Raw genomic sequence first — 25,245 nt, forward strand, 5'->3', positions numbered from 1 at the left:
CTTGCCGGGAGCGCGCGACGCTCAACTCCGTGTCCCACGTGCGCCGCGACGGCCCCCTGTGGCCGCTCGCTGGCGGCACTTGCCCCCCACGCGCTGCGAGGGCTACACAGGGGAGCTTTGCCTTTGTACAGCACTCGCGGCGGTGCCCGTTCCGCGTGTCGGCCGCCGCATCCAGCGGTGCTGCCCCGCGAGCTCTCGGCCGCTCGCCCGAGGGCACGGCTAATGGGCTCATGGGATTGGTGGCCGGCGCGTTCCGGATCAGGAGTGGGGGGGAGGTGGGGGGAGGTGAACCTGCAGCAGCGCTGTGCCGAGCCAGGGCCACGTGCCAAGCGGGGTCAGCGGCCGGCGGGCGGTAGCGATTCTGCGGACTGTGCCTCCCCCCACCACCGCCCCGCTCAATTAACATACCCCCCCCCCCTTCCCCCCATCGTCTTCACCCAATCCCATGTGCTCAAGTGCACGCCATCCGTCGCAAGAGCATTGCCCTAAAACGGATATGTTTAATGGGTGACGTTTCAGGTCATGTCCCTCCTTCAGAGCGCAAGGGACTCACCTGCAGATCACAGAGCTCGGACAGTGCCGTCGATGCGACCGCCGCACTTTGCTTCCTTCCTGTTACCAGATCCAGCGGCAATTGCACAGAGAAGGGCGGGGTGGGGGGTTTACGATCTCCAAGGCTTGACCCCTGCCCCCCCTGTTTAGTGCAACCCCCCCCCCTCTTAGTGCCCCCTGTTTGTTGTGTCCCAGATATAAAAACTCACCGCCTCTCATAGAGCGAGCCGAGTCTCAGCCTCCCTCGCGACCCTGCGGGTGAGAGGGGGGCAGGGGGGGGGGGGTGTCGCATAATCGGCAGGGAGGGCGGGGGGGGATGTCGCATAATCGGCAGGGAGGGCGGGGGGCAGGCTGTGGGTCCAGAGAGGTGGGGGCGGGTGGATGGGGGGGGGGGAAGAGGCTGCCTGTCGGAACTGGTGGTTCCTCCCGCACGGCGCTCTACTTTTTTGAACAGACCTCCGATGCATGTCGGTCACACGTGCTCCATCCCCCCTTGCCACCCGCCCCTCCCCCAAGCCCCCTCCCCCTCCGCGCGTCGGGGTTTATTGCCACGGAGAAGGAACATCTTGTTCCGATTGTCAAAGTCAAATTCGAGCGCAGCAGAGAGCCCTGGGTTGCAGAGCCGCCAGCTGCCGGGAGCCGCCACGACGCGGCTTCGCTCTCGCTCGCGTCCTGCACGAAATCTTTCATTCGTTTTGCTCCCCCATTAATTATTTCGCCGTTGCCCTCCCAGCACGAGCTCCCCGGGCCTCCGCCGACAGCAGCTGACCGGCAAACAGCTGATCCTTTACGCACGCTACTCGTAGCCGGCTCTCGTCCGTCCGTCAGTCAGGGTGCCCCCTACCCGAATTCCCCCCCCCCCCCCGAATCCCGCGCCGCCGGTGGCTAATGTTGGAGCGGAGCATGTGTCTGTGCCACCGCCGGCACGGCCATTAACATGCCGTACCGAAATAGCCCCCCCCCTGCCCCCCCCCCCCCCGATGTACTCCACCGCAGGGTGCCGGAGAAGAGGTGGAGGGGGCGGGGGGGCGACAATGTGAATTGAAAGACGTTGCTGCCTTTTGTGCGGAGCGAGTGCACGAGCGCATTATTTATTTAATAGTTTATTTATGGCACTAATCGCCTCGGCTCGCGTTGCCATGGCGTGGAAAATGTAAACGCTAACCCGGTAGATTTACCGGGCCCTGCATCCCCCCTCAACTCCAGCCTAACACCCCCCCCCTCCCCACCAGCCACCCCACCGCCCCATGTTCCAAGAGTGGTGAAGGGGTCCATGCGACGGTGGTGGTGATGATGATGGTGGTGGTGGTGATGATGGTGGTGGTGGTGATGATGGTGGTGGTGGTGATGGTGGTGGTGGTGATGATGGTGATGGTGGTGATGGTGGTGGTGTTGGGGGTGGTGGTGGTGATGATGATGATGGTGGTGGTGGTGATGATGGTGGTGGTGATGATGGTGGTGGTGGTGATGATGGTGGTGGTGGTGATGGTGGTGGTGATGATGGTGGTGGTGTTGGGGGTGGTGGTGGTGATGATGGTGTTGGTGGTGGTGGTGATGATGGTGGTGGTGGTGATGATGATGATGGTGGTGATGATGGTGGTGGTGGTGATGATGGTGGTGGTGGTGATGATGGGGGTGGTGGTGGTGATGATGGTGATGGTGGTGGTGTTGGTGTTGGGGGTGGTGATGGTGGTGGTGATGACGGTGGTGGTGGTGATGACGGTGGTGGTGGTGACGATGCGGGTGGTGAGCGAAACGAGGGGGGGGGGGTGGAAGGTCGATTCTCACCCCCGCGTGCCCGTCGGGTCGCGACTGTGAGAACCGCCGGTGTTTTGCGATACTGCCCGAGTCGCATGCGATGCGATTGTGTGACCCTTGCAGCCACGAGAGGCGCTACCATTGACGGTAACGTTCGAAGAATAAATTAACTGTTGCATTTTTAACAACAAAACTTAGGATACTGCGTTTGCAGCTGTGCACAAGCACAATTAATGAATGAATCAATCAATTATTTAACCTGGATTAACTGGGGCAATGTATTGACACTTACCTAATTAACCCTGGTTAATTAGTCAGCTTTGGATGTGACGTCATACCTCGTCCGCTGATTTTGCCGAGGATGGCAAGGGAGAGGGCCACCTTCACCCACCGTGCCCTCATCGCGGCAGCCACATGCGGCGGTGCAAGGGGGGAGCGGTGGAGAATGCGATCGCATGGGACTCCAGTGTGGGGGCAAGGAGGCCTGGGGGGGGGGGAGCTAGAGCCATGTACTTGACCCCGTGAACCCTGGGTGGGCACCTCTTTGAGAGGTGGCGAGACAGAGAACGAGTTTGGTGGAGTTGCTTTCGGCGATTTATTTTTTTGTGGCGATGACGACGGAAGGGAATTCGCTGATTTGGCCCCCTGCACCCCCCCCCCCCTAAAAAGAGGAACAAATGTCCACATTCGCACCTGTACCGAGGGGCATACAACCACACCGTGAATCATTTTGTAAGGAAAACAAGCGCTTCAGTTAGAATTGTTTATTTTACCGTTGCGAGCAGCGGGGATTTGTTACAGCAAACATTTACATGAACTTTATTTTGCTCCCGAATTTAATGAGTTTTTAAATATTCTATTTTTCCGAACAGAGCTAATGGCATCCATTATTCATAATTGTTACGGAGCATATCCTCGCGTCAAACAATTACCACCATACACACAGACATACACCTAGAGACACCAACAAAAACGACCAACGTCACCACGAAGTGGCGGCAACGTGACCCACGGCGCTTGTGCCATGCTAGGTGTACCTTGATGCCACGTGAAGTGACCTCACAGTAGAGGTCACGGAACAGACCCAGCAGGTGCCATGGGTTGACAGAGACTACTGGCAGATGCACCAACTGTGCTCCCCACCGTGCCAAAGGTCTGCGTTTCAGCCGCCCGGGGCTCTACCACGCTCGTGAAACACAAACGTGGCCACCGGTGTGGCTGCACGAGTGTCCCTCGCCGATCGCGGTGATGGATATTTATAAATGTATCTTTATTGTGCCACCCGTCCCCCCTCCGGCTCCAGGACTAACGCCGCCCACCACACCGCCACATAAGCAGCAGCACCTGGACTCGCTCCTGTCCTTCCGCGCCAGCAAACACAAGCAGTCGGCGCTCGGCCGCTGCGAGAGCGGCGCCGCCAAGCGCGTGCGCGGCTCCCTGGTGGTGGCGTGCGCCAGCGGCGTGGCCGGCGGGGCCGGCGGGCGTGCGCTGGAGCAGAGCGAGCTGTACGCCCAGCTCCGCAAGGCCATGGTGGGCAAGCCGGCAGGGCAGGGCGCCGGCGGGGAGCGACGTGTCGGCAAGAAACCCAGCCCGCGCCTCTTCGGCGACCACGACTACTGCCAGGCTGCGACGGCGGCGCCGCGGTGCGTCCTGATCGCTCCTCCGCACGCCGGCCACGCGCACCATCGGCAGCACCAGCGGCGGCCGACGCCGGCGGCGCCCGCACCCGTGCTCGCGGTGACGCCGGCCGCGGCGCCGGCGCAGACGCTCGCGGCGGCACCGGCGCCACAGCCGTGGGCGAGGCGGGCGGCGCCGCGCGTGCGTCGGGACTCGCTGCGCTCCGAGGTCTCGGCGGAGAGCTGCGAGGCGGCGGAGGAGGAGGCCGCCGCCCGGCGGAAGTACGACGGCGAGCGCCTGTCCCAGTGCTCCTCCTCGTCCTCCTCGGGCGTCTTCGACTCGGACGACGAGGACCCGGAGGAGGGCGACGCCGAGAAGCTCCACCGATCGGGGAAGACGGCGCCGCCGCCTCCGCAGCAGCCGCTCTGTGTGCCGGCGCGGCCCGAGCCCGGCCGGGAGAGCCGCTCGGCCCCCGTGTCTCGCCGGAACTCGATGTGCAAAAGCCCGGCGGGTTGCGGCAGCGACGGAGAGGAGGGGATCGACGCGCGGGGTGGGGGCGGACGCGAGCGTCGCCGCGCCGGGGGGTGGGAGGGGCCACCCCCCGGCGCCAGCGGCGGAGGCTGGGGCTCGCAGCCGGGCTCCCCAGCGGCCAGCCCCCCGTTCCGCGACTCACCTCCCTTCGTGATGTCGTCGCCGTCCTCCCCGCTGCAGGCGCGCGCCCATGGGCACGACCGCTCGCGCTCTCGCTCTGGATCGCCTCCAGCGTATGGCAGGTACGACCGCTCCACTTTTCCTCTCGCCCACCCCTCCGCCACCCCCGCCGGAGCCCCGTATCGTCTCTGCCAGACAGAGGGGTTGATTCCAGAACCCGGTAATTGGAAGGGGGGCAATGCGGGAACTCAACTATTCACAGGCTCCATGTGAATCTCCACGAGGGGCAGCCGGATTGAGATTAAACTTAAACATATATTTTTATTACAACTGCAGTGCAATTTGGCTTTGTGTAGCATCCAATTGCAACTGCACCTCGAGGACTGTAAGAGCAGACCTTGGAGGGCAGGTGTCGATGTTGGGATATGGCAGGGAGACGAAAGCGACGGCGAGGTGTGGCATCTATGAACTCAAACTAATCGAAGGTGACCCACCGGTTGGCTCGGAGGTCAGAGCGCTGAGCCGGCACGGCCGTGATCCCGGGCTTGAGTCCCGACAGCTGCTTAATGATGAAACCGGCCTCCCTATGGCGGCCTCAGCTTGGCCCACCGTTGGCTGCACGAAAACCCTCAGTCTCGGGATCTGGGCTCGTGCTTAATTTGTAGAAAATCTCGGCATCGAGAATGAAAGCATTGGTTCGGATCGTGGCGGGGCCACACGGCGGTAGGGGAGACAGCCGCTGTTCATTTAGGGGGGCACATTCCAGGTGAGAATCACCGCTGCCCACCAGCATCAGTGTGCGTGTCCGCGGGGGGCCACGCACGTCCCGTGTCGATCTCACTCCTCTCATCGCTCGGCAGGTTCCTCCACCACCGGAGCCGCTCGGGCTCCCCGTGCTGGACTCGCTTCAGCTCTCCTCCCTCCCAGACGCTCCTCTACCAGCACCAAAGCAGGTGAGGCACAGCAGCAGCGCTTCTTCGCTCATCGCTTCTCCGCGCTTAATTTCTCACTGAATATTCATATTTTCCGGGGCGATGGTAGATTGGAGTTGGGACCTAGAGACAGGACGCGACTTGTAGTCACAACCATAGCGAGCGGTATACTGGACGCAGTGTGCCGAGTGCAAGAAACATTTTACTGTTCGTTCACCCGAACCGACCCGGCTGAAGCCCCGTTGTTGCTTCCCGATTCTTCGCGTTTCCTTACTTCACGTGGCGCTCTAAAACCGACAGCGCACGGCCTTAGTCACGCGTTCTCTTGCGCGTCTCTCTCGTGGTATCGACGTCCGCCTGTCAGCCCGACACAAAGGACGTGACACGGTGGGGTGGCGGGGGGAGCGTGCGTAACGCGTGCATAATGCGTGCGTGCGCTTGCGCCTGCAGGTACGAGTGCGACGATTATGAGCGGAGCAAGCGGGAGGAGCACCGGCGGGAGTACGAGAAGCGCGAGATCGAGAGAGCCAAGCAGAGAGAGCGGCAGAGGGAGAAGGCCTTTGTAAGCGCCCACCGCAAACCAACCGTGCACGGTCACGCCGGCGCTGACACACGCTCGGTCGAGTGACAGTAGCATCTGAAATATTTAGACAGCGACTCTGGTGATATTTGTTTTTTATTCTTATGTCGAGGGATTGCTGTCTCACCGAATATTGCCTGGCTCGTTGGCAGGCTGGAGTAGGTGGCGTGTGACTAACGGCCACAGCCAGAGCAATAGGAGGTATACTTGATGTGGTGTGTCCGAGGTAGGGAAACCGAACAGGCGGGAATTAGAGCCCTGTCACGTAACAGCAAATGTAACCTTGGGGCGCATTCTCGAATGACGACAACAATTACAGTGCAATGCAGTGCTGCTCATCATTGTTGTCATCAATACCAGTCATGATCTGTCCACTGCTGGATAAAAGCCTCCCCAAGCTGTCAACAGATCTTTCGTGGTCTTGCGTGCAGCGATCTATGTAGCACCTACACACGGGCTGTTCATCCTTCGCTTCTTCACCATGGTGGGAATTTATATGTAATTTGTAGACGACTTTCAATCTTCAAAGGAGCATCCGAGGCCTCACATTCGTTTTACGCACGAGTATAGCTTTCTTTCACACACAGTCTCACAAGAAATCCTCACCTTCGTCACGACCTTCATCTTGACCTGACTGGTCGTATTTTTTTCGTCACTGCGACCTTATCGGCTCCGCATCATGAGCAGTGCTGTGACCGGTCGCGATCGGGCCCGTTAGCGACCGACCCCTCTCGCAACTCGATAGGTCGCCATGATTCAGCGGCCGTAACTCGATTCAAGACATAAATATTCAGTTTTTGCCCTTGCAATCCGTAGAAACACGTTATCGGCTGCAGGGTTTCCGTTCACACACACGCACGCACACACACATACACAATCTGAACCAAGTCTCATGCACGATGTGTTGGGTACATCGTGAGCATATCAATCGATGATTCGGCGCACTGCAACATCCCTTGTTGGGACCCGCACGACCGCTGTCGTCACCTGTGACCTGACCTGTGACCTGACCTGTCACGTGACCCCCGTACCGTGGCAGGAGGAGAGGCGTGTTGTGCACGTGGGGCGGCTGCCGTCGGACCTGTCGCGATCCGACCTGCAGAAGAGGTTCGAGGTGTTTGGGGACATTGAGGAGTGCGTCATCAACCTTAGGGACAATGGGTGAGCCCACGTGCGCACGCACACAACCACCGATCGTCAGCAACAGAACAGCCATGATCTATCCACTGGTGGACGAACCCATCCACGGACCGTCGCCATTTCTTGCAGTGTCGCAATGCAACAATTCGTCCGGCTCGTGCGCACGAGACGGTTTTCATGGGTCCGTTTCCACGTTGTATGCGCTGTTAGGAACTTTCAAGGCAGGGGGTGATACCTTCAACCAGCAGTCGGCTGTACTGTTAGACATTTATCGATGTCGAATAATCGATTCCTACACAGATGCTATTCGTGGCTCGTGGGGTGGAGCTGTATGTATGCTGAATTTCTTTCGCTCCGTACGTAGCCAACCATGCTAAAATATCGGAGGTGCAGGGAAAGACAACAAACTTAACACAAAAATCAGTTCTAAAGAAATGGGTTTTCAATCCCGATTTAAAAGTCATTAGCTCCCAGTGGCTTCCAAATATCGGAAGGAAGACAGTTCCAGATGGCTACAGGAGCACATCTGACAGCGCTCAATGCAATGACCGTCTTTATTCGATGGCCAGCCAAATGGCACGGCAAGCCATCGAACTGTCTGGCAGGCGGCTTCTGAATGTGTCGACAGCGTGAATTTACCTCCTGCTCTGTCTCGCTTTGTTCTCTCGTGCTGGCACCGTGCGCGCAGCGAGAGCTACGCGTTCCTGACGTTCCGCTTCACGTGCGACGCCTGCGCCGCCGTGCAGAGCGGCCACACGCTGAGCCGGCCCGGCGAGTGCCACCTCGACATCGGCTACGGTGGACGCCGCCTCTCCTGCCGCACCGGCTACACCGACCTGGGTCCGTGGACACGCACCCCCCCCCCCCCCCATACACACACACAAGACAAAGATCCCCCGTATAGCCTCCATGAACCTTTTGGGGCAAGCGCTGTTCGCGAGCACTACTGAAGGCCAGCACGGCACACGAGGGGGGGGGGGGGGGGCGGGTGGCCAGAATCGTGCCTGGCTGCCTTTGTCTCTCTGGTACACACAACACCTGGTACTCATTTCAGGCTGAGTCGACCTAGGGAAAGTCCAATATCGGTTTAGATAATCGTCACTGGTTGCTGCGTTCGTAGCGCAGACACACACACGCTTGTGCATATTCATCTCCATGATATGCTGGAATGGAAGGTGGTACTCATTAGAACGTGGTGCTCAATATAAGATGGTTCTCATCAAGTGGTACGTATTAGAAGGTGGCACTCAGTAGAATGTGGTACTCAATGAAGGGGTGGTACTTATTGTCTGCATTGTTTCTCCGCCTCTCTGGCCGCAGACCCCACCACGGACGACTTCGATCCGACTGCCTCCAAGAGCAAATACGACACCATGGACTTTGACAGCCTGCTCCGCGAGGCCCAGTGCAGCCTGCGCAGGTAACGCGTCTCTCAGCGCCGTGGCAAACCGTCTCCAGGCAAACCGTCTCCCGGCAACCGTCTCCGCGGCGATGGCAGGGCCGCCCTCCTCCACCCCCCGCCCAGCCTCCGTCGCCTCCGCCCCCCTCTACCCTCCCCGCGGAGGGCCTCGTGCCGCCACACCTCCACGCTCCGTTCGAGGGCACCGCGCTGCAGAATACAAACGACAAACGCCGTCGATTTGACCAATGACCGCCCGGAACCTGAAGGCGCCGGGGTTGAACGGCGTGGAAAACGGCCGAAGGTGGACAATCGCCTCGCCGTCGCCCCATGGGTGGACAATCGCCTCGCCGTCACCCCGCGGGTGGATGATCGCCTCGCCGTCGAGCGTTGGACAGCGGCGAAGAAATCTGCTTTACACTACAATATACTAAGAGAAGACTAAAGTTTACAGATACGTTGCAGTACATTTATTTAGGTGCCAGTAATTAAAGAGAATGAAACAAAATATATATATCCGGGGCTTGTATTGAAGGGAAGATGTCGATTTAATGACGAGGCGTGGCGCGCACGCCGCGTTGCGTCCGGTCGCCGCCAAAACGAGGTGGGGGCGGTGCGGGGGGCGGGGGGTGCACTTGGTCTGCGCTCAGGAATTGTGAAGAGGTGCGAGGACCCAGCGAATGATGCCCCCCCCCCATCCCCCGCCCGTCGTTGCTACCGCCCCCGGAGATCCACGACCCGAGCCAGCGAAGAGGCGGTGAGCGGCGGATCCGGGGGGGGGGGGGGTTCCTGGAGCGCACGAAGTCGTTGGGATTGCGCAATCGACCCCCCTCCCTCTCCTCGCCCCACCCACCCCCCCCCCCCCCATCGTGGGGTTGGGGGGGATGTTGGGATTTTTGAAAGGGTTTTTCTTTCCCCCCCCTCCCCCAGCGCTGTCACAAGCCACGCGGTTACCTGTGGAATTTTGTTAATTGCAGATTTAAATGGTAAATAAATTAAGTATTTTTATCTGTATGATATATTCTAAAATAATAATAATAACTTTGTTACAACTATGCACTGTATAAGATGCAGCCATTTTTTTTTTGGTTTTTATTTTCTGGTTTGTGTTGTGTTTTTATTTTTATTTTTACTCCGTTCCTGGAAATCCTTTCTTATTTCATGTTTACAGAGCTGTCGACGCGACAACGAAGTCCGTTGTTACACGACGTACACGATGTACACACGAGGCATGCGCCCGCCGCCGCTAACACGGCCGCCGCAGCCGCAGAGTGAATGTGCGGGGTTTAGGGTGGAAAAGACGTCGCCGACAAACAAACTGGTCAGGATCACCGTCGCGGCCATCACAGCCACCGTGGCCATCGCCACCGCGGTGGTCGTGATCGCCGCTAGCCAAGCCGCGAGATCGCACGCCCCTGACCCCCGTCGCAGCAGCAGCAGCAGCAGCCGCCAGAGAACGCTCGGGCAGAATTTTGCTCGGACAAAAGAGACAAGAGCACCGAATATTTTCCACGTTCTACGATTGAAATCGAAACGTCAATTTGGAAACGCTTGATTTTTTTCGACACTGCCTCGAAACGTTTTTGAATGAACGGAAATGCTAAATCGTAATAATTATAATGATAACGATGATAAATAATCGCAAAGGCCAGTTTAAGGAAGGGGGAAAAAACAAGCAAATGTAATTTTGTTATTTAATTGAGCTTCTGGGGGAGCATATCTCCCCCTCCCTGCCCCCCTGGTGCACCATTGAGAGAGAGTGTGGATCTCGAGGGGAAGGAACGGCAGTGACACTGGGTTTTTATATGTATTAAAAAAGAAACGTAGAATGCATTTTTTGATACACCGGCTGGTTTTTCATTTTTTTTTTTAAACGCGAAAACGCGTCGTTTGTGTTGACGTTGCGTGCTCTTCCTTTCCTTTCGGACGACAAACCGTGAACGCACGATGGATGACGGGAGGGGGGGGGGCACCAAGAGCCACCAGCAACGCCGAGCTGCGGCGGCGGCCACGCTCGAGGTCGGCCTTTGCGGGCGTTTCTCACGAGTCCTTTTCAGGGTCGCCCCAAGAAAATAAAAAAGGACATATATATGAACGCGCGGGTGAATAAAGGCTGCGCCAATTAATTCCTTGAAACAACGCGAGTGAATTTCGCGCGTCGCCGGATTAAGCGAATTGTAAAATTAAAAACGGCATCAAGCCAACACCGGGGCCCTCCAATTTAGCGAACGATTGCATTTGCGCGTTGCGGCAAATCCCCAACTCCCCCCCCCCCCCCCGCGCTTTCCCTGTAATTGGCACGTCGTTGAGCGCCCGGCAGGCCCCCGCTTGTTTTGGGTGTGCAATTACCCCCGCGGAATGATTACATTCGCGAGCCTTTTAATTTCTTTGCAGAGTTGGCAAGCCAGCTTTTGCCCTCGTCAGGAAGACGAGGATCGAAAGGAGAGCACACTCCCCCCCCCCCCCCCCCACCGCGTGTGACCTCCGTGCCCTCGGGGGCGAGTCTTGCCCGCACGGAGCCAAACGGGGCTGTCTGGCAGCGCAGACAACGGGTGGCGAGGGACGGGGTAGGAGACGAACGTGAGAGCCGACCCGGTCAAAGGGGATGAAACGCGAGAGCTGTCCGACTGCTGAACCGGTCAAAGGCGCCCGCCCATCGGCAGGAGCGGCCACGGCACGGCGAGCGGTTCGGTTGGCGCGGCCAACGACTGGACAACCCGGCTGCGAGCGCGGCTCCTCTGGCGCGTCGTCGTCTCGCTCCGGCGAGCTGCCCGGGGTGAGCCGCGGCGCCAGAGCGAGCGCTCGGAGGTTGTGACGTCTCGAGCGTCGCTTGAACGATCTGCCGCCACCGCCGGTGTACCAAAGCGACATTCTGGTTTGGTGTCACCGATGCCGCTCTCCGATTGGAGCTTTGCGCTGTTGCTAGCGGCCCGTTGTAGACCTCACCTCCCCCCCCCCCCCGACAACCACCATCGTCACCACGTGCTAGGTTTTTTCTCTCTCTATGAAACAAATGTTTTACATCAATTTGCATTTTTCTCAGATAAGAAAATTAGGAAGGCTTTTAATGATTAATTGAATTCGCGTTCGGATGTGGGTGGCGAGGACCCCCCACGGGCGGGATGATGTGAGCGGTTCCCGGCTCCTGCAGCGAAGCAATCGCGACCGTCCTCTCCGCTCAGTGGCAGTTTAAATAAATAACCCCGGTGCTGTTTATAATCGGCCCCTTACGAGCAAGTCCACCTGCAATCTGCGCGTTCCTGATAGGTGGGTATGCCACGCAGGTATCTTATAGGTGGCAGACCCGACAGTCCGCAGGAATCTTAATAGGTGGTAGCGCCCTGTGATCTCTAGGTTTCTGATAGGTGCGGCGCCTTCACTCTGGAGTTATCTGATTGCTGGTGGGGGGGCCATGCATTCAATCTGTAGGAGAGTGGGGTGGTGGTGGGGGGGGTGGGGAGAAGTGGCAGAGGTCACTTGTCACTGTGATGGGGAGGCAGCTCCTGCTCGCTGCCGCTCCAACGCTGACTGACGCGTCTCCTTGTTGTGCTGTCAGGAGTCGCGCGTCGCTCGGGAGGGCCCCTCCATCGATACAGAGGCCACGCAACAAAGGGGCAGGCAGCTCTTGTTTATTTATCCCCGTGACGGACGGGCGCATGGCCCGCGGGAACGCCCGCAAGCAAATACCCCGCGGCGCATTTGCATTCGTATGTGCATGTATGTTTGATATATATATACATGCACATATGATGACAATAACAACAATCTAACTGATGTTTACTGCTGTATTCTGCGGAAAGCTGGTGGCTCGGGATTTAACAATGAAAAGTGTCATAAATAACGTAAAAAAAAAAGTTTGAAGTGATTTTTAATACCCACCCGGAAAAAAAATATACAAAAAATACATTTAAATGAGACTAAAGAATTAACGAAGAAACTTCAGTCCATATCTGTACATAGCCGAGAATTGATCATAGCATATTTAACTTGGAATTGAGCACTGGGCTAAGCTCTTTGCTGTTTAGCTTGGCAGACACTTTGGTGATGATTAATAAGTAATAATGGTTATTTAAGTCTTCCAGTTTTTATTTGTTTTATTTTTTCCTCGTCCTTCTATCTCCGTCTCCTACGTGGGCCACCTCTGGTTTAGTTTGAAGCCCTGACATTTGCTGTTGTTGGTGTGCGTGCGTGCGTGCGCGAGTGTGCGTACATGTGTGTGTGTGCGTGCGTGTGCGAGTGTGTGTGCGTGTATATACTGGGTGTATCTAAACCAGTGAGAGGTGTGATTCTGTGGCAATAAACTGGAAAAAAAACACTTTACCTGGTGGCCAACTCGTGTCTGCTTGCTGATATATGTTTTGGATAAAGGCGCAGCCCTGCAATCGATCGCTCTCGCCATTGCTGGTAGAAGGGGCCTCCATGAGAGGCCGCTCTAGAAGGGTGTTTGGCCTCCACTTCTATACTTGCCAGACGTTTTGTAAGTGGGAGTCACCCACACTTTACCCCCAACACTTTAGTCCAAAACTGGACGTCTGTGAAAAAGATCTTCATAAACTATTCGAATTCCTCCAGTATAAATATTCTGATTTTGAAGAGACCTTTCCATTGACTGGTGCAGCCATTTTACTCTGCTGGACCGACAGAGTCGAGACAGGGCATTAAATAAACTTCCCTATTGGTACAGTTTCATAACAATATTTTTACGTAACAGAGATGTTTAATTAATCGCATTGAACAGCAGGCGTGGGATGGGTGGTACAGCGGTATCCGCCACATCGTGCTGATGAACCCAATCGCCTGAATTTGATTCCCAGCCACGGCGAACATGAGCTGCGAGTGTTTTCTGAAAAGATCCTTGGGATACCTGTCCCGTACACCAACCCGCGCTGACCCAACAGGGCCAGCGAGCGGCACGGTGCAGGAAGGCTTGCGTCCAACAGAAGATGAAGAACACAGGGCTGTAAATTGTTGTTATGACTGAGCAACCAGTAGAGCTATTCTTCAACAACAACAACAAAAATGTAACAGCGACCACTGACCGCGCTGAAGACAATCGATTGATTTTACAATTAAGGAGTGATGGCCAATGGAACGCATTGGTAATTGATTACATCCTGGCGTTGATGAACAGTGACGGGATTTGCACTGCGCGACTTTTCAGGACGACGCCGATGTGGTGCGTGGGGGGGTTGGGTGGGAGGGGTGAGGCGGGAGGCGTTGGTTGAATGATTATTTTTCACACTAATTGTTTTCCCACATGGCATCTGCCTTGCCTGAGCCTCCATCCTTGAGCCACATTCAGCGTCGTGATCCAATCGTTGATAAAATAATAATTCCCCTTTTTGTATGTCGCCTCGTCTCTTTATTTATTTTATAATTTTGCTTTATCATCACCACCACACGTGATAAATCCACTGCTGGATGGAGATCTTCCCAAGGTGTCACAATGCCTCACAATCATGTGACGGCATTTAATTAAAATGCAGCTGCATCTGTCTGAAGACTTCCATGCGACGAGGGGGCCCCGCATTGCGAAGTTTGGACAAATCTTGTACAGTAGTGCATTTGTAAGCAATAATAATTACTAGACATGTTTTTTGACTGGCTGTTTAAAATGTTAGTTATCACGAGGAGGTGGGGGGTTTTTCTTCTCTCTGTGAGAGAACGCGGTTCTGCACGGATATACGATTCTCGGGAAGTATGATTATTCCTTGTTTTGCTTCGAGAGGTCTACTTTAAATTCCTCTGCTCGTGTAATACTCTGTCTCGATTGTCTACTTATGGTACCACCTCTCTGCGGGCCGTGATCCACGTCAATCACTGTGATCAGTAGCGCTCCACGGCGGGGGGGGGGGGGGGTTGCTGATAATGACAATTAGTGAATGCCCCATCACCTCCCCCCACCCACCGCCCCCAGATGTGTTATGAGAGGGACGTCTACATTGTAAAAGTCCGCAGCTACTTCCTGTTGCTGCCACTCCGCAACCTCCCGATTGGCGCGGACGGCTATGTACGGTGCAAAAGAAGTTAAATGTGCATTACATGCATCATACATTCCTCTAGACCACCGGCCACCGGTCCCTTCTTGCGGCGCGTCGCGCTGAAAACCACTTTCGTCAAGAACAACAACCATGAGAATAGGTTTTCCTTTTTTTCTGGCAGCAAAACAGGTGTTAAGATGTTAAAACACCAAACTGAAACCTTTTCCAAGGAATCATGTCTACACTAACCACAATGCTTGTGGTCAGAATGCATTTTTTGAATTCTGACCACAAGTATTGTGGTTAGTGTAGACATGATTCCTTGTAAAAGGTTTCAGTTTGGTGTTTTAACATCTTAACACCTGTTTTGTTACCAGAAAAAATGAGAAAACCTATTCTCATATTTTGGTACTGGCAACGGTCATATGAAACAAAAACCATGATCTGACCATCATCTGAACATTTTCATTACCCACAATCCACCAGGAAGGCGCACAGCAAATAGTGTTCATCTGATGCAGTTTGGCAGCTCTCGGCTCCTACCCCACCACCACATCGCCTCTCCCAGAATCTAGGTTGACGGGCCCCCCTCCTTCATTTCCACTCGCCCCCCCCATGCCCTGCAGCGCTAATACAGAAAGTGACACGTCTGTCACTGTGACTGATTGAGTAATGCGCGTCACATTAAAGCATTATCTGCATCAATCACGTGATGGGCTTTTATCAAACTAAGACATGCACGCGTGTCGGGTAAGTCTGGAGGCCACGTGGAGGCGGGGGGGGGCACGTGACCCAAACAAAACAACAGGACCATTTTTTTGTTGCTACAACGCACTAAGCATACGTGTCCACCATCATCACCGTCAGCCATGATCAATCGACTGCTGGATGAAGGCACTAACTCAGCCGTCGCCACACGTCCACGTGAGTCTCAGTTGCTACACCCCCCCCCCCTATAACTGACGTCATTGTCAAGCGCGCCATTATAGTACTACCTGACGTCACTGCGACGTCAGACAATGTGTACACAGAGTGATCAATTCACAGTAAACTCTGGAGGCAAGATTCGTCTTGTAAAGATTCACCCTCCGGGCGATTCGATTAGTTGTCTCATCCAGCAGTGGACTTCTCATTCCCGATGATGACGACGATGAATAAGAAATGTGATGCCATCCAGCTTAACGTGTCGCGGAGCTCTTAAGAATGCAAAGCTACTTAGCCTGCAGCCTGGGCCACATGCAGAGGTCACGCGACCCATTTGACATTTGTAGCCAGGATATTGGCGATTTTTAAATAATATACCTCAGGGGGCAGTTAGGGGGGTAGATGGGAATGGGGAGGGGGGGCGGAGGTCGGGGGGGGGGGGTACAAAAAGGAGGGCGGGGGGGAAAGCGGGGGTGGGGGGGATTGGACTTTGAGAGGCGCTGAAGCAGCTGCGTCCAGTACTCCAGCATAGATCCAAAGGTCAAGAGTTCACGAGCCCACCGCTTTGAACGCACAGTGGTGGCGCGCGCGTGTGATCTCGCGCTTCACAGGGGCAAGGGTCGGTGGACCACGCACGGACCGATAGGTAAAACTCCCGAGCGCGCTGGCCTGCGAGGTGGCCAGCGGATTGCAGGACAGCAAGTGGGTTAGGGCCCTTGTAGTCATTACGTTGTCTAGATACCAGGGGGCCGCCTCTGCCCTTTCGGTTGGCTGACTGCCTGGCTGTGTTGGGGTGAGCTGGCGTTAGATCACTTCGGAGACCCAACCGTTAGGGACGCCAGCTTTTATTTTCCATAGCAGGAGCCTCCTGCAGAAGAGTATTGAGACTCAGCAGAGCTGCCCTGGGTAAATGGGTGACGTCACTGCTTTCGCAATGTATGATGGGTGATTGGCATGAGAGCCGAGGGGCCACCGTGGATCACGTCTGCTGATCCGCGTCCCTCCTGACGGGGAGGGTAGACATTGAAAGATCTTCAATATATATAGATAAATAAATATGGCTGTTTTATTTATTTATATGCATACGTGTTAATTCCCTGGGGTAGTTATAGATGCAATTACTGGCCGCAATTGTGGAAATTTAACAGGAAGAAGATTGCTCCCACAATCAACACCGTCTCGCTGCGTTAATTAGAGAGTGCGGGGAAGGGCAGCGCTCCCCCTGTTGCTCTCCACGATCTCCCCACCCTCTCTCTCCGCACTCAATATTTCCACTCTCTCTCCACTCTATCCATTCTCGATCCACTCTCTCTCTCTCCACGCTCTCTCCACTGTCTCTCTCCAGGCTCTCTCTCCCAGCCCTTCCCTTCCACGCTTTCACTTCCCCCTCTCTCTCCTTACTCTCTCCGCTCTCTCCCCACCCTCCCTCTCTACGCTCTCACCTGCTGTTATGTCACGGGGAGTGTGCCCGCAGTGGACACCGCGTCCACTTGCAGCGACACGGAGTATTTCCTGCTGCCCGCCATCGCCACCACCATCACCACCGCCACGGCCACTACCATCACCGTCCCTACCACTGCCGCTACCTACCACGATCACCGCCAGCTCCAGCACCACTACCACCGTCATCACCGACAGAGCCAACACCAACACCACCACCGCCTTGAAAATTGACTTATGATTTAGGTTGGGTTGGTAGAGGGGGGGGTGGCATCGATTTAAAGTGGTCAAAACGTGCGCATTCGTCAGCGTCAAGGTAAAGCAAACAAATGCGGGCGCCGCGGGGGGGAGGTGAAGCGGCGGGGGGGGGGGGGCGTGCTGACAAATGGGCGGCGCTGGGCGCGCTCGCTGCCGGCTCAGTGCCCTCGGCGTGATGGACACCACGGGGCCCCGTGATGAATGTGACAGCGCCGGTCAGCCAGAGCGGCGTCAGTAGCGTCCGGAGATGGTGCTGGGGAAAGACATGCGGTTGGAGTAGGGGGCAGGGCGGAGAGGGGGGGGATAGAGATGGTGATGAGAGTTGGGGATGAGTTGGGTGGGTGGGGGGTGATCAGGGTGGAGCTGAGAGCGAGGTTGATGGATTCGGGGTGAAGAGGGGGGGTTGTGAAGGGGGTCTCCATTGTAAAGCGGGGAGTTCTCAAATTACAGTCCTCGAGATCTGCCACGGACACGTCGTTCTACGTGGTTGCCAGTCGCCTTCGTTCACAAGTAGATCGTGCACGCTGAACGCGACCGATGATTGTTAAATACGTTCCCTCGAGACATAGGGAGCGCTGATTCATTAGATATTCGAGCGGTCTACGTCACGCGTAACACGCGCGCACAAAAGACAACGATCCCCTGTGTAGCCTTTTACAGGCATTTGGAGTAAGTGCCATTAGTTAGTACTGATGTGGAGTGTGAGTGACCAGCACCACTGTCCACCGTCGTCGTCTCCCCAAATACTGATGTTTACACATCACACCAGGTACTGCACTCACTTTCAGGCTGAGTCGACCTCGGGTAGCCCGATTTGAAGGGGAGCGCGCTAACCACTGCGTCACCAGGTACCACACGCGCGCGCACACGCACGCACCACACACACACGCGCGCGCGCGATCTCACAATTAATTGTAATCGGCGTTGTCCCAAGGTCACGTATTTATCAATCATCGGGTGCGTGCAGCGTGTAACGAAGTTAATTATTTTTTTTCGGACCGCAGTGATGGCACCTGACCCGTGGACATGGGGCGTCAGCTGAACAGGGACGCAGAGAAGCGCGGAGGGAGGCGCGTGTTTGGATTCACGCGGAGTGGCAGAAGGAAGAGCATGTGGATTTAGAGAAGACAGCGAATCCAGAGACGTCCTATGGAGAGCGAGTGGCCTTCGGCATCGCGCGTCGCTTGAAGTGGTGATGGAAGGCGGTCGAGACTCGCGACGGAGTGGCAGCCAAAGCAGGGAGCACGTCCGAGGGGAAGGTCCACCGAGCGATGAAGTCAGCTCGCGTGCACGAGCTCAATCATTGCTTGCATTTCGGAAGCGCAAGTAATAGCTGCAGCTTGTGGAGGCCTTTGATCCAGCAGTGGGATAGTTCATGTCTGCTGCTTATGATGATGATGGAGGAGGAGGATATAGCAACTCGGATTAGCACGGTTGGCTACGTACGATACGGAAGAAGGTCAACATACATACAAGATACTCACCAGCCTTTGCGGCGAGTCCATGAACCGCGGCCAGCAGAGTGAAAATGTCAACGCGAGCTGCCACCCAGCAGGGCTCTATCCAAATTTGAGCATGTTGGCACAAAGCGTCGAGTGGAGTGGGGGGCGGGCGTCGGGGAGGGGGGTGGACACGCGTGCAGGAAGGAGGGGAGGACTTAACAGTGCACGATGCTTTGCTGGGCAGTGCAGGGGGGGGGGGTAGGATGAGTGTGGCGCTGGGGGGATAAAGCATTGGCAGGGGGGGGTGTGGTTGGGTGGCATGAAAGAGGTCAGGAATGCCATCTGCCCGCTTTAATGTCACAACGCTCCTTGTTCAATTCGCCGTCGAGCAGCAGCAGCAGCAGCCGCCACGGTTGGAGTGGACGCGGTGCTCCGGTGGGGGGGGGGGGGGGGGGTTGAGATGTATTTTTGGGATGAGCTGGCGACGGCGGGGCCGCTCCGAATATCCCTGCGAGATGAGTTGCGAGTCCAGGCGGGCGCGCTCAGCTCTACGCGGCCTCCTTTAGTGTCAAAGCGCATCGCTTGCTGGCGGTGCGCGCGTGTGGAGGAGACACGTGGGGCAGAGGGTCAGCACAACGCCTTCTGCGTGGTAGCGGTGGCAGCAGCAGCAGGCGGATTGAGCAAGACCACCCCCTCCCCCCGCCCCACGGCACTCGTGAGGACATCGAACGTGAATTAAATTCTCTACTGCGGTCACTCTCTCCCGGCGTGTGCGCGTGAAGTTCCAAGCGTCGATGAGGAATTGTTATTTATGGTCCCGTTTTTACTTTTAAGGGCTCTATAGGGGTCGTTTGAGGGTAGCGAATGATGGGGAGGGGGGGGGAGATATATTGGGGGGCCATGTGAGCTAAGTTTAGGCTGACGTTCTTTGTTAACAGCGCAATGTGGGAGTACATCCTTATCCACCCCTCTCCCGACTAACCCCCCAGCTCGCTCACTTCGTCCGAGCGGTGCGGACATCGCGTAACCAAATCTGGCCACGCCGTTCATTTGTGCGTGGGGCACTTAGTGGTTAAATGCGTGTCCCCAGAATACAAACCGCTCTTAACGTGTGGCTCACTTCCACAGCTGGGGCCGTGAGTCCCGGCCTCTCCCGCACCAGTTTGAAGTTTCATGAGAATCAAAGACTCGAAAGTCACCGTCACGCGCCCTCGTGGCATCACTGCATCGACCCTCTCTCGGGGGGCTTTCTTGAGCTCCTGAGAGAGTCTCCTCTAGTGGACCCCCCCCCCCGCCAGCAGCGGTGATTTCAGGGTTTTTCTCCTTTGTCTTCATTACCTTGTCAGTGGTAGTGACGTCGCAGAGTCGTCAGCACAGCGCCACGATGGAGCGCTCGACTGTAGCTTCAACAGGACTTTCTCTTTCTCTCATTAGGAAAGCCGTCACCTTGTGGGTTCTTCGAGCCTTGTCCACGGCAGCAGTAGGCTCAGGAGTCAGACGCCAGTGTCGAGGTTGCTGGCCACGACGAGAGGGCTTCAGGAGAGAGTCCGTGTGGTTTTGCCGCCGCTCCTCCTCCGTTGAAGGAGGGCAGATTGCAGTGGTTCCCAGTCTTACGGTGTAGGTGCGAGACACGAGCTGTCGGGGTTTTTGTTGTTGTAAAAATCATGAACCCACCTTAACTTGTGTACATACACGTATGCACGTAAGGGGGGGGGGCGTTATGGAGGAAGATCTGGGGTCGGCCACCCACCTTGTGGTGGTATCAGATCGACCGCTACTGTCAAGACTTGGGGATAGCAAGGCATTAGGCTTTGGGGAGGGGGGGAGGGAGGATTGAGGCCAGGAAAGACCCCGAGATAGGGAGCTCACTTGGGGGCTTTTTGTGAACGTCTGCTGACATTGTCTCCCACACGCGTATCGCGCAGCGCTGCTGGGTGGGGGGGGGAAGGGCGCTCGCCTCGCTCCCACCCAGCCGCCGCGGATCCTGCGCGCAAGGTTTTGGGGTTTCATCAGTGGCGAAGCGTGGCCGACTTGACCCCTTAATGGAAATATTGAAATGTGGCCCTCCCACTCTCTGTCAAATGCCCTTTGTAACCCAGCGCCTTGGCACCTCCAGCCCGTGAGCCCCGGTGCTGCTGCGCCGCCCGTGCGCTCGATAGCCCCAACGTCACCCGATCCCAGGCTGGCCGCGGACCCGGCGGCGAGCCGTCCTTGCGTCTAAATGCGGAACCAAGGACGCGAAGGGCACGCACGTGGGTCCCCGGGACTCGTGTTCCACTCGCCCAAGCGGAGACGCGGCAGGCGCGCAGGGACGAGCCGACTCGCGGCGGGGCGAACGCGCGCCGGGCGTCCACACGCGTCCCTGGAACGCACTTTGCGCTGAGCGCCGTGAGCGAGTGGTTCTCCGTGGCCATTAGCTTGTGACCCCCTCCCCCGCCCCCAGGCCCATGATAAAGTGACTGAGTAACTCTGGGGGGAGGGGGGGGTCATCATGGCATGGCTGTGTAAGAGACTCTGAGTCGGCCACCGCTCAGATCCCGGGTTCGAATCTGAGATCGAGCCGCCCGTGATATTTACAAATATAAGTTGTCAAGTGTAGCCAGTTGATGGTCTCAGGCCGGTCACCGATAGCAGCGCACAAGCAATACGCTCATTGTGGGTAATTGACTCAACCGGGCAGTCAATTTCTAAACATTTTCGGTTGCGTCGTCTGTTGATGAGCACCTTGCGAGCAGCGCTCGGCAGTCGGGGACAGCGCCCCTAGCGTGGACGAGGGGCATCGCAAGGGGGGGGGGGTGCTCGAACGGAGGATGTTGCTTGGCTCTCCAACACACCGGTGTGCTGTACTAGTGACGAATTGGTCACGTTCTGTTTACGTGACAACCCTTACTAGTCGGCTGTGTCGGGTGGTGGCGGGTTTTAACGACACATTTATATATTTACGCGATCTAACCCAACAAACATCTACAATGGATGATATTGGTTGCGAAAGCCGACGTGTTAAACTGGAACGGGGGTCTCTGCGAGGTGGTGGTCGCCTTGCAGAGGTCGTGGTGTGTGTGACGCAGGGTGGTGCACTGCTTTCTGTGAGTACCAAATGGGAGCCTCTTCGTCTGGAGGCGACGTGGGCACAATCTGCAATATCATTCGATTGGAAACAAAACAACGGCGGCAACCACAACACTTTCAAAAGAAAAGAAGAAAACACGGGCGTTAATTTGTAAGATCGTGATTTATTTTTAATAACGCAACTGTCCCTGCATCGTGTAATGGATTGGCGCGGCTGCTACTTAATTAGCCAAGTAATTAAGCGCATCATTTTATATTCGCTGTCTTGTTGGGACTCGGCCCAGTGACTAAGTCCTCAAGGACACATCGCCCGCATTTCACTCGCTGCTCCCGAACGAGCTGTGCTGGGGTGGACTGGGGGGGGGGGGGTGCGGGGGATGGGGGCAAGGGGGGGGGGCAACTATGAGAACTTCCTTCAGCTGTCATAGACGCCTATTTCGAGTTTGCGTCTGATGTTGGGTTTTAAGACGCAGCTAAAAGTGGAGACCCATCTGCAATGAAAACGCTGGTGGTGACTTTACGATTGTTTTGCTATAGGGTTACGCGTTTTGCGATGCGGGTTAAGGACTCGTGTCCGCGGGTTGTATTTAAAATGACGTGCGTCTCATGTCCGCCGGTTGTGTTTTATGTCCGCGTGCGCGCCAGCCCGGAGCGGTGCGCTTCCCTCGCTGCGCGGTGAACTCAGCGACGTGGGTGTGACTGTAATTCCACATTCCTATGGCGGCGACGACGGTGGCGGCGAGTGTGTCCACGTAGGACAACCTCTGTGGCTAATCTTTTGGGGGGGGGGGGGGGGCAAACGAACGAATCAGTAGCTTGCCAGCAAAGTAGTTGATGTGGCGGCGGCTCAGTTTTTTTGAAGTGTTAGCGCAGCGGCTGGCGCGTGTGGACCCACAGTTCCCCGTGGGTTCTCGACTTTACTGCGGGTTCACAGTTCACGTGACAAGGGATGTTGCAGGACGCACGGTCGTCTGAGGTGGCCACGTGACTCAGCAAGTCATTCAGCAACCACTGACAACCTGAGTTCGAATCGAAGTTTCAGCTGCCCCTGATTAAACCGGCTCGCTCCAGTCCGGCGAGTTTATGATCTGAGACCCGCAGAGCGTGTCATGCCATGCCTCGCGTCGTGTGGCTTAAGGGAGCTGTTGTATGACATTTAGAAGTAGTTCTGTGGTGTCCTCTTTCAGGGCCCGCCTTCAATCACGAGGTTACGTCACCTCCACTGCTGGATGAAAGCATTCCCACGCCTTGTCATTCAAGGGCGTTGTTTGATTATAATTCACCACTATGGTCAGTGCGGATTTTTGAATGGGGGGGGGGGGGGGGGAGCCCCAGACCAGACTTCACATATCCCACGGCACCATTATTTTATTTGACGTGACCGGGTATGGAACTCGCGCGCATCGCTGAGTTCGGTGGCGTAGCGCGCTAACCACTGCGCCACCGCTCCGCGCCCCGGGCGCAGTATAATAATAATTGGTCGACTCGGATGATGCTACACGCGAGGCGCTGGCTCTCTGACTGGGTGCCCGCAGGAAGCCCCATCACAGCGCCGTGGCAATATCAGAAAAGGGGTTTTCAATAGAATCCTAATCCGTTGTTTACACTTCATGAATAAATCAAAGACGGGAACAGAGGCCACGCAAGTGGCAGAGAATACCAAATGGCGCCGGGGCGCTGCGAGGCGTGCGGAGAGCGCCGAGTGAGGATTTGCCAAAAGTCGCGCGCGCCCCGACGAAGAGGAGGAGGAGCGGGGAGGAATCGACCGCAGGCGCCGCGTGGCGTCCGAGTTCGAGCCCCGCGCGTGGCGTGCTTCCTGCTGGTCCCGGATGCCGCAGCTCCATCTGCTGCTGGTGATGCACTCGCCACAGATCTCATCCGAGCTCGTGTGTCGGCACAGATCGGTAAAGGTCAAAGACAAAGGCGCAGCCCTGACGTGTTTTGCTCACGCCACTGCTACCGACAGGGCCACCCGCTCGAGGCAGCTCTGGAGTGTCTCTCCCTGGGTCGTATTTTACCGACGCTTGCCACGCCAGCCAGACGTCTCTCAGGAGGTGGGGGGAGTCCACACACTTTACCCCACCCGTGGTGTGCCCCTCGATACGACTGGGTCGGGGTGTGGGGAAGAGGCGGAGGGATTTAAGCAACTCGCACCCATTGTTTCAGCTGCCGCGCCAGGGGATTGAACCCACGGCCTCTGGATTGCAAGTCCAGTGCGCGAACCGCGACGCCACCGTGTCAGCATGGCGAGCACGCGAGGGCAGTGCAGGTTGGGCCGAGACGACGAATGTCTTCTGGCCACGCCAGATCGCGGCCCTCCCCGTGGTAGCTCGCACTTCACAGCCACGTCCCCGGATCTCACCCCCCCACGCATCCCAGACGTGCGCTTGTCACGAGGGTGTTTGTTACACGAAGCACTGTGGCACTTTTGTCAATCCGCTGCTGAATCAAGTCCCCCTCACCTCACATTACGCGGGTCACAGGGGTTGCTTGAGGAAGACTTCACCACGCCGGTCAGTGTGGGGCTGAGGGAGGCGCGGGGCATCGAGCCTCTGCGGCGCAGGAGTGCAGCACAACGAAGGGATGTTGCTGCACCGCCATTTGCTGACGACGCAGCATCGCCGCAGCAGCCTGCAGCTTCGCGCGTGACGGTCGCTCATCCAAGCGCTGTCCGTGCTCGACTCTGCCAGGGCTGCCCTGCCGATCCCTGGCTGATAATTTGACCAGAGGCACTTGGCGTGGTTTACTCCGAACAAATGCCCAATTGATCTGAACGCACCGACTCGCGCAGCCGATGTTAAGCAACTGTGACGCTGAGCGTGGAACCTGGCGCAGGTGGCTGTGGAACGCGCGTGGAGAACCCCGCGAGTCGGGGAGGCGAGTCGAGCAAGATGGAGACGATTTCTCCTCTCCGAGTGTTATTCAACGCGTCCGCAAACAAAATCCGGTTTAATTAACACTTCCGCATGAATCCGGAAACGTGGGCTCAAACTATAGAGCGGGGAGACAAACACGGCCCGGGCATACGACTCCGCCAGCCACGGCAAAGGTTTGCCACGTGCCGTTACGCGCACCGGCCTCTCCGTCGATAGGGGCTGAACGGGGGGACATTCTGTCGACGTGTTGCCTGTGTGTGACGTGAGGTGCTGAAGTGATATGCACAAGCAGATTCTGTTTGGCCCGATAGAGGATATACAGGACGGTCGTGGGTTCGATCCCGACCCTGACGCCTGCTGTGGTCGGGTGGATTTTTCTCCGGGTCCTCCTGATTTTCCCTCCACATTTAGAAACAATCATTTAGAGTATTTGGTTTGAATACATTTCCACGCAATGAACCACTTCATTGAATCATAGTTTGTGGCCACGTGACTTCTGAAAAGGAGCTAATAGCTCAGCGGGCACGCGATGAACCACTTCATTGAGTCATAGTTTGTGGCCACGTGACTTCTGAAAAGGAGCTAATAGCTCAGCGGGCCTTACCTGGTGAAATAAAGATTTTTTT

The 25,245-nt window shown here is 56.4% G+C and overlaps 1 protein-coding gene across 3 annotated transcripts in view; it reads left to right on the forward strand.

The window, feature by feature from the left end:
- Positions 1 to 12,947, forward strand: part of LOC133343530 (peroxisome proliferator-activated receptor gamma coactivator 1-alpha-like) — a 156,911-nt gene extending 143,964 nt beyond the window's left edge. For all 3 annotated transcript variants that reach the window (XM_061553201.1, XM_061553202.1, XM_061553203.1), the window contains exons 8-13: positions 3,614 to 4,700; positions 5,439 to 5,531; positions 5,961 to 6,072; positions 7,130 to 7,251; positions 7,919 to 8,070; positions 8,551 to 12,947. In XM_061553201.1, the coding sequence (XP_061409185.1) occupies positions 3,614 to 4,700; positions 5,439 to 5,531; positions 5,961 to 6,072; positions 7,130 to 7,251; positions 7,919 to 8,070; positions 8,551 to 8,654 (1,670 nt within the window). In that variant the 3' untranslated portion in view covers positions 8,655 to 12,947. The remainder of the gene's footprint in view (positions 1 to 3,613; positions 4,701 to 5,438; positions 5,532 to 5,960; positions 6,073 to 7,129; positions 7,252 to 7,918; positions 8,071 to 8,550) is intronic.
- Positions 12,948 to 25,245: the final 12,298 nt, after the last annotated feature.

This window comes from Lethenteron reissneri, chromosome 17, assembly GCF_015708825.2.
Source record: "Lethenteron reissneri isolate LAM-NWPU_2019-01 chromosome 17, ASM1570882v1, whole genome shotgun sequence".
NCBI classification, from domain to species: Eukaryota; Metazoa; Chordata; class Hyperoartia; order Petromyzontiformes; family Petromyzontidae; genus Lethenteron; species Lethenteron reissneri.